Consider the following 18554-nt stretch of genomic DNA (forward strand, 5'->3'; position numbering starts at 1 on the left):
TTATACATGAGAAGTTTTGAGGAGTCATGGGAATAGTTTCCACTAAGTTCCAGAACCAGCTGCGTATCATATGTTTAATTGGTGAAATAATACGTCAGAGCCTTCAAGGAGGGTGCAAAGGGGTTGAGTGTAGATGTTAAAAAACACTGGTGACAGACAAGCTCCTTGAGGCAAACCACACTGGATGGAAACTCATCACCCCAGTGTATTATTCTGCATACTCAGTGGCTTAAGAAGGCTTGAAACCATTACATTTCTTCTTTAGAGCAATTTCCTACGGACTCCAACGTATTCAAAAGCTGCTGATGGTCGAGCAAATCGAAACCAACTGAGAGGTCCCGAAGAACCAGTAGGCCAGTCTTGCCTTTTTCAAGGATCCCGAGCATATGCGACTGTAGGTCTAGAAGCGCCGTTTCAGAGCTATGTGCTGGCTTAATACCAGATTGTCTAGAGTGGCACTTTTGCCAGGTATTTGTAACAAATTATTTTTTTAACATGTCTGAAGTTGGCTGGATCTCTAGGATCAAACTCGGTTTTCTTTGGAAGAGGCGTCACAGTAACTGCCTTGATCGAGGGGGGAATATTCTTGTTCTGAAAAGATGCATTGACTATGCGAGTAAAAAGAGGTGCAAATGCAGCTCCATAACCCAGAGGAATCACTCTAGGAGGAAGAATATTTTCGGTATATGAGGTAGGCTTTATAGAGGAGAATCATTTCTCCATGTCGGAAATGGATATTGTGGATAAGGAAAAAGCGGACAGTCATGATGACCCTGGGCAAAAGTTGGAGTTTTATCACTCGGTTTCAGATCTTAGCGATTTTTTCCCTGGCCTTAGTAATTTTGGCTTTGAATGCTACCTGAACTTCCAGACTATCGGATGCTGTAGGAGCGGCCACGGTAGAAAATACTTTCGCTTTTCTAGCAGTTTGAACATTTGAAAAAGATTCCCAGATGTATTTGCTGCTTCGTTAATCTGGATATTAAAGAAATTATTTTTTTGCTTCAGTTATTTGTAGTTTGTAATGCTCATTGAAAGGAAGCGCCCCCAATTTCAGCACGATCCTCCCCGCAATGAGAGACAATAAGGGACTCTCCCGTAATGGGAATAAGGCCAAGACAGAGTGCGGGTGAGCGTAAGTAGGAGTTTATCCAAAGAATAGGGCATGCAAAGAACTCTGCAACCTCCGAGAGCGCTCTGTCCGACAATAGCAAAGACAGGCGTATTTCTAATACAAAAAACGTCATCAGAACCTACACACTATAGGGGGCACAAGTTAATTGGGATTGGGTGGCGTCGACTAACTATAGGTGTTGCTGCAGCGTGGTTGGTCTTGGCGTGAGGACGTCACTGGTCAGCCTCGTGGGTTGGGTTGGGCCTGGCAGGCCAGCTTGAGGTCATCCGAGCGGTGTTGGTATGCTGGGGCAGCCTGTGACAAAGATGAATACCTTTCCTGACTCGTTTGCCCTAGGCCATGCACACTGCAGTTATTCAAGAAACGACATTTTAAGTTCATCAATAAATCGCTCAGCAGTTTATCTTATAAAATAAATGCAACACATGAGGAATGCACCTCGTGAGAGGTCTGGTGGTTGTCGGTTGGGGTGAGATTTACCTGTGTCCTATTGACCGGTATTTTAGGTCGAGGGGCTGGGCTCTGGGGCCTGAGCCGAATGATACATGTCTGTCTGCTGCGTTAGAAGTTATTATATAAATGGGTCTCTGTGTCTTGTCCCAGCGTTGGGGGTCGTCTGTGCACGGGGTCATGATTCTTGGGGTGGTCTAGGGGGGGTTGTGGGATTTACGAGAGGGTGCTGGTAGATCTGTGGATTCAAACGTGGGTTTATTACCGTGCTGTAAATAACACAGGTGGCGGGCTGTGGCCTTGGGTGCGGTACCGGGGCCTCTGACTCTCTGAAGCGGCTCCAGCTTGGTTGGGGGAGGTGAGGGAGCGCGGCACATGCCTTAGCTTCTTCATCTGGCAGGCTTCGTAGGGTGGGAGGGAGAATGGCCTTGCATATATTCACAAAGGTTTTTTCCTCGTGCGTTGCTGACTTTTGAATGCAGAACTTTTATAATGTTTTGCCTTATTTTGATCTTATTTAAACACACATCTATATTTCAATTTCGTTACACATTTCTTTAATACATTCGGTCCGAGTACCTTTTCATTACATGGTATTATATCTACTACAGTGTTTAAGTATTTATCTACATTCGACGGTACATGAGGTAGAACTATATTATGGACCACAGAGATTGACGGTTGCCACTATGGGTGACTTAAGAAGACATATAGGGGTTCATGTGTCTTCATATGACTTAAGGACACTTTCTCTGTGATCTAGCAGCATTAGTACAGTCACAATGTGAAGTCATATAAACATTTCACTTTTATGGCTAATTCATAGTTTGCAGATTCTGTTTAAGAAGAGTAGTTCACTAATACCACTACTTGAATTCATTTCTGCGTCGCCCTGGCCTCGCGGACCAGGTCACACGGGGTGCAGTATTACATTGTGGATAACAGACTGTTACAGTGTTAATATCTGGTGTTAGCTCGTACCCAACTTTCCCATGGGAACGCGCTCGCAGCGGAGCTGCCATGGTGCTGCGGCGGCAGAGATGCATGAAAGGCCCTCCAAAGGTGGGGGCCGCGCTACAGTGCGCTGAACTCACGCCATCTTTGCTAGACAAGATGGCTTCTAGGCCTAACTGAATTTTGGTATATGCAGGGAATGGATACGTGTGGGCAATGTCGTCGGCGGGTGAGCCCTCCTCCACCTGGGCCCGGGTGGCATGAGGGGACGTCCACCGAGTCATGGTCCTCACCTGGGGAGAAGGCTGCAGGTGAGGAGGGCCTCGCGGCCAGTCCTCCCCTACATTTCCCCCCTTTCGTTACTAAAGTAACGAATTCTTTAGCTCTTCCAATCTTCTACATTCTTGTTCCTCTATCACTGCGTCATCCCATGCAGGTGTTCCTTTTCTAGGCATCCATGCCCTACATACCCCCCTCAAGCTCTCACCTCTTCTAGCATACTCGTCTGGTGTACATGTTAAATATATACAGTCACCAGTTTCTTCCAAGTCTACCCAGACCTCCTCATACCATTCCAGTTCCACATCTCGGGGTTCTTTGATAGTGGTGTGCCATAGTTTGTCTACTATGTACTTATCACGGTACATAGGCGCTAACTGGTACCTGGGAGTGTTATCTGTTCCTGTCTGTACATGTACTTCTTGTGTCGCCTTAATTGTACCACCAGAGTTGCCCATTGTCACCATCATCATTGCACCGTTAGGGACTGCGTTAGCACAACATCGGAGGCCCACCTGGCACAGGCAGAACACCACGAGGAGGAACACCACAACTGGTATCAAGAACTTCATTGCCATTCCAAGCCATGAGGGAACCCAGGAGAAGATATTGTCGAACCATGAGCTATCTTTAGCCCCACCTTCCATCTTCATCTTCTCTCCCAGGTTATGTACTGCTTCAATGGCGTGGGACAGGGACCCATTTTCTGCGTCTTCAGAAGGTACGAACGTGCAGCAGGCACTTCCTATTTTTCGGCAAACACCTCCGTCCATCGCTGTTAACAGGTCCAGAACATACCTGTTCTGCATGGTCATCAGTCGCAGAGCTCGTAGTTCCACCTTTATTATGTTGAACCCTTCTTCAGTGTCATTGGCCAGCTGAATCAGTTCCCACCGTGTGATCTGGAGCCATTTTGCATTTGCTCTTGCTTGGACACTTGAAACTAGTGAGGCAAAAAATGTTTCCACGGAGCTGAACAGGCGATACCTGTCTGGGATCTGTGCCAATAAATCGGATGATGCTTGTGATATGTAGTTCGATGCTCGCTTGTTCCGTGATAGCTCCTCTTCCTTCCCTCCGGAGGACAGGACGTAGAGGTGCGCTTTTGCAGTGGGAGAAGTTGCACCTTGGTTCACGTTTCCTTGCGTCCTTTTATTTTCGTCGACGTGACTTTCTGGAATCACCATTAGGGCCGAGTGCAAAGTGGCCATTGAGCAGCTGCCACTCCATGCCTGGGGAAGGTGCAAGTAAGCCTGATTCCCGCATACCCAGTATGTGTCCATTAGCGCTGCTGTTCCTTTTTTCATGTCTGGGATGGTGAGAGTTTTGTTACAGTTTTTATTCGTTCCCATTGCTAATTTTCCTTCTCCCTTGAAACATAGTTCGTTTTTTATTTCACTTTGTAGCTTGAAGGGTTTCTCCATCGCTGTTACCCATGTTAGTTTAGAGATGTGTTCTTTCCATTTTGGTGTGCACGTTTTTTCCATCCACCGCAGCTTGTCTGGTTGGACACCTCTCAGTACTTCCGCTTTGCACAGTACTTCTTCATCTTTCCATCTGTTTTCGGAAAACAGTGTCCCTTGTATTGCAAAAAAGGGTTCTTTAAGACAGACCACTCCAGACGCTTTTGGATAGCACGTTTTGTCGTTCTGTATCATTTTGAAAGAGACATCGTGTGCTTGGAAGGTGTTCTTTATTCTACACAGTGTGAGATGAAGGAGACATTGGGCATCCACAATGGGCAATTCTCTTGGCAACAACACTTTGGGTGTGCCTGATGCATGGGGGATGAGCGAACAGACATAACAGCTTTCATTGGTTGTCTGTTTAGCTGTTGCACTCATATCTGCATACCATTTATTTGCTTGGTGGGGGTGTCGTGGGTCTTCCATTTTGTCTAAGCCTAACCCATAATACTCATCATACCCCCTCCTACTTGTCTCTCTTCTTCGCCTACTTTTCTCCCTCCTCCTATACCTTTTAGTTTCGATAGGTGAAAAAATAGGCCCCCCTTCCTCCTTCCCACCCCCCTTTTCCAGTTCCTCATATAGGAACTTGTGTTCTGTCATCGTAATTACTTTTCCATTTTCCTCAATAAACAACAAATCACTGTTTTGTATCGGGGCGGGAAGGGTAGTGGGGCTGTTATATATTTCAGGTAGGGACATTGTGTCATTTTCCATTTCTTTTTGGAAATTTCTTGATTGTGACAGGGCAGCAGTGGGTGTTGCAGTATAGTAACCCCATACAAAGTGTGATCCATCCCAGACCAAAAAATCACCTTCTTTAATATTCATACTTGTAGTTGAATTCGTCCCAGGGGCCAGGGTGATGTTACTCCCCCCTCCCCCCTCGTTCATCTCGATAGAGATGAACGCTATGAACCAATATGTCACCAGGCAAAATATTGATATGAAGAACACAATAACACACATTGATAAACCACATTCGTATGAATATGTAAATCTATCTACTAACATTTCTCTAAATCTAACAAATCTATTAGTTGCAGGCTGCCCATTGGATGCCATGGTAAATCCTGTTTGAAACACAAAAGTGCATTAAGTACAAGCATGTAAACATTTCTAACGTTGTGACGTTGTTTCGACAAAGTATGGGAGTGGGTGGGGGAGGGGGTGTGTCCACAGACAAGGTAATTTTACAATCATTACTATCCGTACATTATTTCATATATAAAAAAGGAAAGTGAGAAAAAAAAAACTTCTCCAAAACCAAAAAACCCACAAGAACCTTCAAAAGTTGTAAAAAGTATATATATATATATACATATTTATTTTAGTACACTTGCCATGCGCCAGACGCGTTCAATGTTCATCACTTAATGCACACAAAATTCCCATCATTCATTCTGCACAACTCCATTGTCCGCTGTTGCCTGTGCCTCGTCCTGTACCTCACCTTCCACGGCGCTATACGCCCTGCGTACATCTGTCAAATGCACCCAATATCTCAGGCCCTTCACCTTTACCGCCGTGGGCGTGCAAAACACTACCTCATAAGGGCCATGAAAACGTGGTGCATTCCACCTTCTCACAAAACTTCTGACATATATGTAGTCGCCTGGCATCAGCTGTGACTGTTTGTCCGGCTGTGTTACTGCTTCTGTTGCATTTCCTTCCTCTCTTGTGAAGGGCGGGGCAAGTTGTTTTGCAATTACGCGCGCTGCTTGTGCTAATTTTTTCAAGTAGTCGGTAAACTCCTCACCTAATACCGCAGCGCTTCTGTGTGCGTCAGAACGTTCACGGAGAGGCGAATGTGTTGTGTGCATTCTCCTTCCCGTGACGATCTCGTGTGGGGATAAATGATGGTCTTTGCTTGGCTGATTGCGCAATTCGAACAGGGCCAGAGGTAGGCAGTACATCCAGGTCTTTTTTAGGGAAAAACATAGTTTTGACAACCTGCCTTTCAGCAGGCCGTTCATCTTTTCCACTACGCCATTACTTTGAGGATGATAAATTGAACATAATTTGTGTTTTATTCCCAATAATGTAGTCACTTCCTTGAACAGTTCATTAACGAAATGAGTGCCGTTGTCTGAGCGAATCACGTCGCAAATTCCCCAGCGCGGGAATACTTCCCTCACTAAGAACTTTGCGGCGCTTTTCGCGTCAGGACGTGCACAGGGGCCCGCTTCCACCCACCTTGAGAAGGGACATACGACCACAATCATGTAACGAGCCCCATTGCACCTTTCTCCCATATCTACATAATCGATGTGGAGCTCTCTAAATGGGCCATTGGGTTTTGGTATTGTACCTCTCAGTGTGCGTAATGTCATTCCTGAGTTGTAAATTTGACATGTCGTGCATTCCAATGCCAGCCTAGTGATGTGTTCCTGGAGGCAAGGTGCAAACCAATCCTCTTGTATCTCTGCCACTATGTGTTGCTTAGCATTATGTGCAGGGAAGTGTAGTTGTTGAAAGGCTATTTCTAACAACGTAACTGGCATCACTGCTTTTCCTGAACTCTCTTGTCGCCACAATAAGTCTGTTGGTGATTTGCTGCATCCTCTCTTAGTCCATAGCAATTTTTCTTCTGCACTAGCTCCCTCTTGCAGCTCTAGTATTTCTTGTGTGAGCATCATGTTATATCCTGTGGGGACCTCTTGGCTTACTGTGTGGTGCAACATGTACTCCCCTACCTCACCTTTCTGAAAGTATGAAGCTTCTTTGGCGGCGGCGTCTGCTGCCGCGTTTCCCAAAGATACAAGATCTGTGTTTGTAGTATGGGCTTGGCATTTCACAATTGCCACTGCCGTGGGGTCTTGCAGTGCCTCAATCAATTCTTTTAACAATTCTGCGTGTTGGACAGGTGTTCCATCTGCTCGTCGAAACCCTCTCCGCCCCCACCGTGCCAGCCCTCCGTGTACTGTGGTCGTCATGTATGCTGAGTCTGTGTATATTGTTACTGCGCACCCCTTAGCTGCATGCAATGCTTCTATTAGTGCTATTAGTTCTGCTGCCTGGGCTGAATAGTGTGATGGGAGGCGGCATTGCACTAGTGTCTCATATTCACCTTCCTCTAATCGTACCACTGCCATACCCACATGTTTCTCTCCTGTCTCCATGTCAATTGAGGCCGACCCGTCCACGAAGTACACCTCTCCCTCGTTCAGGGCATTCTCAAAAACCACCTGATCCTGACCCTCGTCACCGGTGTATGTTGCACAGTTGTGGTTCTGCATGTCTTCTATTGTGCACGCCTCCGTGATGAATGTGGCTGGGTTTACAGTTTTACATCTTACTATATGGATGTTTGCACTGGACAATATTATCTCATATGCTGTGGCGCGTTGTGTTGTTAATGTGCTTTTTGATCGCTCTAATATTGCAAATAGTGAGTGTTCCACAAACAGTGTTACTGAACAGCCCATTACTATTGTGGCACTTTTTTCAATGGCGAACGCGGCAGCAGCGAGAGATTGCTCGCACGCGAAATGTCCTTGCATTACTGCGTCCAGAGTGCCGCTATAGTAAGCCAGTGGCTTGTGACCCAACGATGTCTTTTGTGTCAGCACTGCGGTCATCAGTGTTCCCTTGCAGTGTGAAAATAAGAAGAATTCGCGTCCATAATCTGGGTTTGCCAGAACTGGAGCGCTTGATATTAGCTCCTTTAGTGAGTTAAATGATGTGTTCATTTCTCCTGTCCATTCTATGTCTCTGTTTTCCTGTTGCGCTTCTTTAAGTGACTGTAACAAGGGCCTTGTATATGCTGCGTAGTCTAATATCCAAGCTCGGCAGTAGTTGCACATGCCCAGGAATTTTTGCATCTCCTTTACTGTTTTGGGCTCCCCAACGGCTCTAATTGCCTCTGCTCTGTCTGGTATGATCCGTTTTCCATCCTTTGATATTAGCTGTCCCAAGTATAGGACCTCTGTTAGGCAGTATTGTAACTTACCCTTATCCACCTTGTACCCCTTGTTGGCCAGTAATGTCAGTAGTGTTATTGAATCCTTTCTACACTCTTCCTCGCTCTGTGCACAAACCAATAAATCGTCAACGTACTGAATCACCGTACTTTCTACAGATAGGTTCCCTAGGTCCTCATGTAATATCCTGTTGAATATGCTTGGGCTTTCGCAATATCCTTGTGGTAGTCTGCAGTGTTCAAATCTCCTCCCCCCTAGTGTAAATGCTGTTAAGTACCTGCTCTCTTCTGCTAAGGGGATCGAAAAGAACGCATTTTTTAAGTCAATAACTGTGAAATGAGATGCTGTTTTTGGGATGTTGCATAGTATTGTGGCCGGGTTCGGCACTAGAGGGAACTCTTTCTGAATCACATCATTGAGTGGGCGTAAATCTTGTATCATCCTCCAGGAACCTCCCTTCACCTTTTTGATCGGGTAAATGCATGTGTTGCATGGGGAATTTGAGGGCACTATTATTCCTTGTGCTAACAGTGCCTCTATTGTCTCCTTTATTCCCTCTTCTGGCTCGCGAGACAATGGATATTGTCTCACCCGGGGTAAAATTGCCCCTTCTTTCAGTTTTATCACCACAGGTTGAACTCCATGTAATAACCCTACATCATGGGGGCCGTTCGTCCATATGTTAGTTGGTATTAACCTCATGTCATCATCAAAAAATGTATGTGGTGCTCCAACTACTGCCATTAATTCAATTGGAGTTTCTCTGGCCGTAATCACGATGTCACATGGTATTGCTAGTTCCATTACTATTTCGCCGTCTGTCTCGGCGTCTGAAAAGAGCTCTTCATCTGACAGCTCTCGCAGTGGGATATTTGCATTTGTACACAGTACTGTACGCCATTCGCATCCTTCCATGTCAATCCCTATTACACATATCCTTTTTGCTGACACGTGTACTGCGTGCAAATCCAATGATAGCACTGCCCCAGTGGCTGTGTCGGGGCACACTATGGGGCGAAAGAGGAACTCAGCTGGGATCCTCCAATCCATTCTTTTTAGTTCTGGTACTATGAGGGCCAATGTTCGCATGCCCTCAATAAACACCTCCTCGTTTTTTGGTAAGCCTCTAATTTCTGTGATGATTGCGTGGCCCTGCATTACTGCCATTATGCGTAGAGGACATATGCCCGGTGTTGAACATACTATACCACTTTCTGTAAATGATATGGTCATGTTTAGTTTGCTCAAGAGATCCCTCCCCAGCAAATTAATTGGAGAGCGTTCATAGTACAGTAAGGGTGCCTTCACTGTTTTCCCCCCCACCGTTACATCCAATTCTTCCGTGTAAGGAACTTCAATTACAGCCCCAGAGAACCCCTGCGTCTCTAACGTCCTATTAGATAGCGGGAACCGGCCCTCTTTAATGCATGATTTCTCCGCTCCGGAATCCACCATGAATATTAATTGCTTGTCTCCTATCTGCGCCCCTATCAATGGTTCCTCTGATGCATTGTGGGTCGTAGATAGAACTGGACACGCAAGTGTTCTCTGTGGGCTGTCCTATGCGGGGTGTCTCATTGCCCCTCCCTGATCAAAAATGTTCCCCGAAACTACTGATACTCCGCTGTAGGGCGCGGGTGCGGGGGCTCCATTCGCTACTGTAGCGAAAGTGTTACCTGGCATGTATTGTATAGTGTCATTATTCTGTGGGTGATTTTGTGTTCTGTACTGATGTCCGTGTAGTTGTGCGTTACCTCTTTGCCCTGCATTTCCTTGTTGTTGGTGCTGTCCCATGGGGAGGCCGTATGGGCTCCCTGGGTGTGGGTGACCGTACTGTTCTGCCTCCTGGAACCCGTTGTTTTGTCTGCTTCTGCACTCCCTCGAGTAATGTCCCCACCTCCCACAGTTCCAGCAGCTCCCCTGTGGACCTCTGGGACCCTGCCATCCATTTCCTCCCACTCCACCATACCCTTGTCCCCCTCTTCGGCCCCTGTACCCACCTCTACCCCCTCATGGGGCCCACTCTTGCCACATTGGACCTCCGTTCTGCTCCTGCTCAGTCCACTGTCGTTGTCCTTGTCCTGCCCAATTTGCTGCTATTCTTCCTTGTATTGCTATTTGCCCCTCCTCTCCTTCGTCTCCCTCCCTCATGAGTGGGAGCCCTGCTACCGCTGCTGCAACCTTCACCAGTTTTGATTGTACCAACTTTGCCTCGTCTGCCAACCTTTTCTGTGCTACTTCCCTCTCCCTCTCTTTTATCCTTTTGCAATGGTGCACTATTATACTTTGGATCTCTGGCCACCCCTTTGCCTCAACGCCCGCTATTTTATCGAGTGCCTTCTGCACCTCTTTTGGGAGCCCTCTCTTAATGATAAAATAAAATAGAGATGTGGATTGGTGCCAGGGTGTGCCCGTTTCCGCTCTCCACATCTCCTGCACCCGGAGAATGTAATCCATAGCATCCTCCCCGTCATTCATTGTACACTGCATTACTGACTGTAAATCTGGAGTATCTGGGAACGTCTCCCGCAGCGCATCCCAAACCCGTGCCCGCACTGTATTAAAAGACGCTCCATCATGACGGTCACAATCTAATGTCACGGCCGGGAAACCAGCCTTAACCCATACTCTGTCTGCTTGATCTCCTACTGCTGATACTAGTAGGCTTTTCACATCGCCTACTGCCAGCGGTATGCCGGCAGTATGTTTCTCGAATGCATATATCCACTTGCTCGCCCCTCCGGACAACGGGGGCAATAACTTCATCAAATTAGCTTTATCCATCTGGGCCCAGGGTATATAGTTTGGTCTTCCTCCCCCTCTGTGTATCAGTGGAAGTTGTAATTTTCCTTTTAACGTTGCGCCCTCACCCACTTTGGTCGTCGCTGACCCCAATGGCGCCATCCTCCCCACTCTATTCCTTAGTCGTCCCATCCACTCATCATCTATTGTTCCTAGCGAGCATGCACCGTCCAGCTCCTCGCTTTCCCCTCCTACTGCCATACTCAACCTATCACTCATCTATTTCGCCTCGGACATCACATAGCAGGTCCTCTCTGATCCCTGTCTGCCGTGATACATCACCGATGCTCCCCTCTGGTGTTTCCACCTGTATTATTCTTGTCGGTTCTTCCTCAATTCTGAACAATATTTCACCCTTTTTCCATCCTTCCTCAATTGGTCTACTTTCACTTGATGTTCTGGATACACGTCCTGATCGAGTGGGAGTGCATGCTGTACGCTCACATATCTCTTTTATTCTTGAGAGTTCATCCTTTGCTATCGAGAGCCTTGATTCTAAATCGCTCGTTAGCTTTTCTATGTCCCCTCTCTGCGTGCTTGTCTGGGCACGCTCTCTAGTGCTTTCGTATGGTGGGGGGGCTGTTGGTCTTAGGGGTGTGGTAGTTGTTGGGGGAGGCACATAAGTAGGATCACTATACCCTGCTGCGGGGGCTGGTTTATGTAATATCGGGTACAAACTAATCACCTCCGCAGGTTGTTCAGTATTTAGCTGTTCCTTTTCCTCTCTTGGAATCATCAGTGGGTTATCTGTGGTGGAAGGTAGATCAATATTTGGTGCCGGAGCTTTGGGTGGGGGTATTTCCTCAAATAGTCTCCAGAGATCTAATATCTCCTTCCTGTTTTGCCACTGTTTGCCCTTGTACTTGAGGTGAATGCACGTTCGTACCATATCTAGAACGCTTTTTTCAAAAGACCCCCCCTCAGGCCAAATCTGGGGCAATCCTTCCCCTTTTAATTCTGTTACCCATTGATCGTGGTATTTCTTGATTCGTTCAGCGTATCCCGGTAAGCTCGTGCAAATATGTGACAAGGGAGTTTCTGCCCCCATATTCTAAATCAATAGCACTGACCGTGTTCACCTCCTTTACTTTTGATTACGTATAGATATGTCTAAGTATATTTTTATGGCCCAGACAAGAGCGGACTTCTCAATGATATCACGCAAGTTAAATTCACTACTAACATTCTTTCTTACTCGCCATTCCTCATTGTCTTCGCATCCCTGTTCAATCCCGCGCAATTTTCATTCACAATCAACCACCTGCTAGTTATGGTCCACACTCTCTGGCACCCCCTCGCGGTCAGTCGTTCTTCTTCACTATTCACACGGTGCGCGCACCCCTCACAATGCTTTCCCACTCACACCTCGCTTTTTTTTTTTCCTCCCTTTCCTTCCTGTCCAGCTGTCCCTGTTGTTCTACTCGGGTAACTAGATACCCGTCTGCATGTGCCAGTATTTTTGATCCCTATTTCTGCTGTTTTCCCCCCTGTCTTGGTATTTTATGTTAATCAGTTCACCCCAGGCTCCCTTGTAGTCCAGACCCTTACCCTCTGAGCAAAAGAATAGAAAGAAATAGCAAACACTAAAATATACTCTGTGTCTTCCCTTGCCAGACACTAATAACTTATTTTTCACTTCTTTATATATTCCCAGTACTAGTTTAGATAGCACTATGCGGCGCCGCCTTCCACCCCCTTTCGGAGCTAGGTTTCCGTCACTTCTACTTCTTCATTTACTTCTTACTCCTAATGGCCATATGCAAAGAAAAAGATAAAGAGATTTTCAAGACCCGTCTTTAGTAGACCCCCGTTATTCCTCTCCTCTACCTGTCCCCGTTCTTCTGTTCACAATTTCCCCTCCCTTCCCCTTTACGATCGCTCGCACTCGGTACTCACGTGCCCGTCTTGAACCGATAGTCTCCGAAACTGGGTCCGTCCAGGCGGTGTGGCCTTTCTGCTCAACAGTCAGCCCCGGCTCCGGCGAGCGGTACTCAAAGGGGATTTTTCAACCGGGATCCCGTACCCCCTCTAGTTTGAGTGCGCACTTCTAAGCGTACCGGTCGCCGTTGGCGGGTAGCTTCCCGGAGCCGGCTCACCGTGCGTTTCCCTTTTTGACCGGAGATTCTCGTGCCAAAAGGGGGTCGTTAAAAGGAGTTAGGAAAAATAACTTGGAGATATCACGCTATCGGGGTCACCACTGAAAGGAAGCGCCCCCAATTTCAGCACGATCCTCCCCGCAATGAGAGACAATAAGGGACTCTCCCGTAATGGGAATAAGGCAGAGTGCGGGTGAGCGTAAGTAGGAGTTTATCCAAAGAATAGGGCATGCAAAGAACTCTGCAACCTCCGAGAGCGCTCTGTCCGACAATAGCAAAGACAGGCGTATTTCTAATACAAAAAACGTCATCAGAACCTACACACTATAGGGGGCACAAGTTAATTGGGATTGGGTGGCGTCGACTAACTATAGGTGTTGCTGCAGCGTGGTTGGTCTTGGCGTGAGGACGTCACTGGTCAGCCTCGTGGGTTGGGTTGGGCCTGGCAGGCCAGCTTGAGGTCATCCGAGCGGTGTTGGTATGCTGGGGCAGCCTGTGACAAAGATGAATACCTTTCCTGACTCGTTTGCCCTAGGCCATGCACACTGCAGTTATTCAAGAAACGACATTTTAAGTTCATCAATAAATCGCTCAGCAGTTTATCTTATAAAATAAATGCAACACATGAGGAATGCACCTCGTGAGAGGTCTGGTGGTTGTCGGTTGGGGTGAGATTTACCTGTGTCCTATTGACCGGTATTTTAGGTCGAGGGGCTGGGCTCTGGGGCCTGAGCCGAATGATACATGTCTGTCTGCTGCGTTAGAAGTTATTATATAAATGGGTCTCTGTGTCTTGTCCCAGCGTTGGGGGTCGTCTGTGCACGGGGTCATGATTCTTGGGGTGGTCTAGGGGGGGTTGTGGGATTTACGAGAGGGTGCTGGTAGATCTGTGGATTCAAACGTGGGTTTATTACCGTGCTGTAAATAACACAGGTGGCGGGCTGTGGCCTTGGGTGCGGTACCGGGGCCTCTGACTTTCTGAAGCGGCTCCAGCTTGGTTGGGGGAGGTGAGGGAGCGCGGCACATGCCTTAGCTTCTCATCTGGCAGGCTTCGTAGGGTGGGAGGGAGAATAGCCTTGCATATATTCACAAAGGTTTTTTCCTCGTGCGTTGCTGACTTTTGAATGCAGAACTTTTATAATGTTTTTATAATGTTTTGCCTTATTTTGATCTTATTTAAACACACATCTATATTTCAATTTCGTTACACATTTCTTTAATACATTCGGTCCGAGTACCTTTTCATTACATGGTATTATATCTACTACAGTGTTTAAGTATTTATCTACATTCGACGGTACATGAGGTAGAACTATATTATGGACCACAGAGATTGACGGTTGCCACTATGGGTGACTTAAGAAGACATATAGGGGTTCATGTGTCTTCATATGACTTAAGGACACTTTCTCTGTGATCTAGCAGCATTAGTACAGTCACAATGTGAAGTCATATAAACATTTCACTTTTATGGCTAATTCATAGTTTGCAGATTCTGTTTAAGAAGAGTAGTTCACTAATACCACTACTTGAATTCATTTCTGCGTCGCCCTGGCCTCGCGGACCAGGTCACACGGGGTGCAGTATTACATTGTGGATAACAGACTGTTACAGTGTTAATATCTGGTGTTAGCTCGTACCCAACTTTCCCATGGGAACGCGCTGCCATGGTGCTGCGGCGGCAGAGATGCATGAAAGGCCCTCCAAAGGTGGGGGCCGCGCTACAGTGCGCTGAACTCACGCCATCTTTGCTAGACAAGATGGCTTCTAGGCCTAACTGAATTTTGGTATATGCAGGGAACGGATACGTGTGGGCAATGTCGTCGGCGGGTGAGCCCTCCTCCACCTGGGCCCGGGTGGCATGAGGGGACGTCCACCGAGTCATGGTCCTCACCTGGGGAGAAGGCTGCAGGTGAGGAGGGCCTCGCGGCCAGTCCTCCCCTACATTTGCTAGTTGGACATTTCAACCATTTACATTCCAGAGCATTTGGCTCTCTTAAGGGTTCACAGTTCAGGGGTAAACCAATTTTGATGCTTGGAATCGGCTCTAACCAACTTCGGAAGCAGAGGAGCAACTCAATCAATCATTTCCTGAAAAGAGGAGGAGTATGATCTTATGAAGGACTCCACTGAGCCAGAGTCTGATGTCAATGACATGAGGGAGGTCAAGCACCTTTGAATATCTAGGAGTCTGATTTTTTTTTTAAATTCCTTCATGATAGGGTTACAAGGTTTTTTCAGAAGAACCTGGGATCGCTTGAAAATTCAATTGTGTGTTGATTAGACCAGATACATGGAGATGTTTGATCAATATGAACAGTGATGTTTCTTGTCACAACCCAGTCTAATATGTTATTCTTGACATTTGTGGGCTCATTGTTCATGACGTGATATTCAATGTTTAACAGAGACTGTTCCAAATCAATGGATTCCATATCAAGGACATTACCTCGACAATGGTTTAAATCACCTAAGAATGAGGTAGAACTGTTTGGTCTGTTGAAATTTAGACATTAACTGAGTGATTTCATTATTAAAATCCAATATCACATATGGAGGACGATAAAATCAATATAAAATTGATGCACGATTGATTAGTTGGAGTCATCTTGCAATTGAAAATCTCACAGCCTTCACAGTGGCAAAGTGAAGGAAAGAGATTCAAATCAGTTTTTGCAATAATAGCTACACCTCCTCCCTGACCAGACTCTCTATTGCTACAGAAAAAGGAATAGCCATCTCGAACAGCCACGTTTATCATTGGACCATTGGCCTCATGGATCCAAGTTTCTGTGAGGCACATGAAATCAAGGTCTCTTTGAGAAATGTAATCATGTATGTTGAGTGATCTTGTGTTCAACAAAGCATTATCAAAGTTTAATTAATTTGCAATACCAGTAGTTATTGACTGCACTCCGAACATTCTGATTGCCTGTGAGAAGATCAATAATGACTTCCAAGTGCTAAAATCGGTTATTCTAAAATATAATTTTTTCAAAAACTGTGATAAAGTTCACAGACTGAGGTCCTCTGGAAGGTCTTCAATACTTTGAAAATGGTTGTGTACAAAATCAAAACACTGTACATGTGTACAGAACATGAAGCAAAACCAGGAACAATATTCTGGATGGCCGGTGCCCACTGATGTGTGAAACTTCTATATTGGCAGTTAGCCGCTGGCAGGTATAATCTATGCTGAAGACCATATGTGTCAGTTGCTTTGTGCTTTATCTTGGAATACTATCCACCATGAAGCATTTTCACAAACGTTCTTCAGATTTGACTCCTTCAAATGGTTGTACGCACATTTTTCGACATTGTGCTCACTGATTCCAAAGGATCTGAATATCCTTTGATGACGACACCGCTGACTGACAACATTGATCAGCACATCTGAAAGTCCCACCTTTTCCCCTTCTTTGAATCCAGTGAGCACCGGGTGCCTCTAAGGGTGAGCTTCTGAATAGGGGTGGTGAGGAGGAGGAGGAGAGGGTTAGAGAGAATGGACAACGGAAAGGCAGAGGAAGGCCTGAGGCTTGCAAGTTAAGTGCACTTCCGGTGAGTGATGGTGGGAATAGGTTTAGGATGGAGTGTAGCATGGATGCAGGGGCAATTGGGGATAGAGGCGGGATTAATTTGTGATACTCCATTTCGGAGGCAGCAATGAATAGACCTTTCCATGGTGGTTGATACTCTGGGACTAGGGGTATCCGGTATCCAGTCTTTTTACTGAAAATATTTTACTGCTGTATTTTTGACTGGTTTTTACTGTGATTTTGCTGCAAAAATGCGGGGTGAGAGTTTGCGTGAGGCAATATGGTATAGCTAGTGGTGTTGGGGCTGGTTGATAGGGTGAGAGTGCCTCTGCATTTTCGTGGCAAAAATAATTGGTAAAAAAGGCAGCAAAAAAATACTGCTGTGAAAAATGGACAGTAAAAGCACATAGAACCAGTGTAGCCAACCTGACACTCTTAAGATCTTTTAGCCTACAACTCCAATTATCCATAAGCATTAGCTATGCTTGCTGGTGCTGATGGGAGGAGGCCAACATATTTATTTACTTGGATTTATAAAGCGAGGCATCATGGAGCTGTTACAGAATAACCACTTAATAGGATAGGACAGACATTACTGAGGCGGTAGTACAAACTCTATGACAGTGTTGAAAGTGAGTTCCGAGGTTATAGAGGAACAGTGTTGGAAACAGTATGGTAAGCATTCTAGTTGAATAACACCGTTTTGAGCAACCTTCTGAACACTGTGAGGGATTCTTTGTTTCTTAAACTCTGCGGGAGGGCATCCAAGCTTTTGACAGGTTGGCTATAAAGTCCTTCTTGACTGACTGAAAAATCTGGTCATGTTGTCATAACAAGTGCTTTGGTGGTTTCATTGTTTTTTCTCCAACAGACCCACATCATACTATTGTGGATCAGGGAGAGTAGATAGATAGATAGATAGATAGATAGATAGATAGATAGATAGATAGATAGATAGATAGATAGATAGATAGATAGATAGATAGATAGATAGATAGATAGATAGATAGATAGATAAGATAGATAATCACTTACCTTCCAACTCCCGGCTAGTTCTGATACACTCATGAACTACTTTTCGGTATTGAGCAGGTTCATTTTTCAACATTTCTACTGCTTCCATATTAACTGCATTTTCCAAAATGGGATTAGAAAGCATAGCCTGCAAAGGTTAAACATGTATATAAAGTACATATTTACTTATAAAACTGTCCTTTTGCTCAAGAGAAGATGATTTATATGAGCATCATAAACTACCAGTACAAAAACAAACCGGAAACTAAATGCAGTCTCACAATCTTTAACAAGTGATTCAGGGGTATGCCAGTTATTTTAGTTAGCATCCCAGTAAATATCATTAGTAGTAAGGATCATAATAATAATAATAATAATAATAATAATAATAATAATAATATAAATAAAAGCAGCAACAATTCAAACGATAATCCCAAATTCCGGTTGATTAGCAGAACATTTTACTGAAGCATTTATTTTGATTCAGCGGTTGCAATTTAATTAAGTCTAGTTTAAGTCTAATTTTCCATCAATTTCTGTGGTCTTTGGATCGTCCAACTGGCTCAGACACCAGAAAACAGAGGGCGCATCACCATTCTTTTGACAAAGTAACGTGCAGCTAAAAAAGAGAAATGCGACATGACGTTAGGGTCCTGATGACAATTACTCTATCAAGAGATCAATATGCCAAGAAGGCCCGTAAGATCAAAGAGCCTACATAAACTGGTCTCGTCAACATCAAGCACTACGCCTCCATAAAGATGGTGAGAGAATAATCGAGGCACTCAACGAAAACAACTCTCGTACTTTTTGGTCAATTGTCAATGGGGAGGAGAATGTTCAAAATCGAGACCTAATAAACTCAGTAACGGAAGTAGACTGGATAGAGTACCTAACGT

The 18554-nt window shown here is 45.5% G+C and overlaps 1 protein-coding gene across 3 annotated transcripts in view; it reads right to left on the reverse strand.

The window, feature by feature from the left end:
* Positions 1–18554, reverse strand: part of UBE2U (ubiquitin conjugating enzyme E2 U) — a 727435-nt gene that overhangs the window by 282701 nt on the left and 426180 nt on the right. For all 3 annotated transcript variants that reach the window (XM_069641994.1, XM_069641992.1, XM_069641995.1), the window contains one exon: positions 17677–17803. In XM_069641994.1, the coding sequence (XP_069498095.1) occupies positions 17677–17803 (127 nt within the window). The remainder of the gene's footprint in view (positions 1–17676; positions 17804–18554) is intronic.

This window comes from Ambystoma mexicanum, chromosome 1q (genome assembly GCF_040938575.1).
Source record: "Ambystoma mexicanum isolate Mex_15411 chromosome 1q, UKY_AmexF1_1, whole genome shotgun sequence".
Taxonomy (NCBI): domain Eukaryota; kingdom Metazoa; phylum Chordata; class Amphibia; order Caudata; family Ambystomatidae; genus Ambystoma; species Ambystoma mexicanum.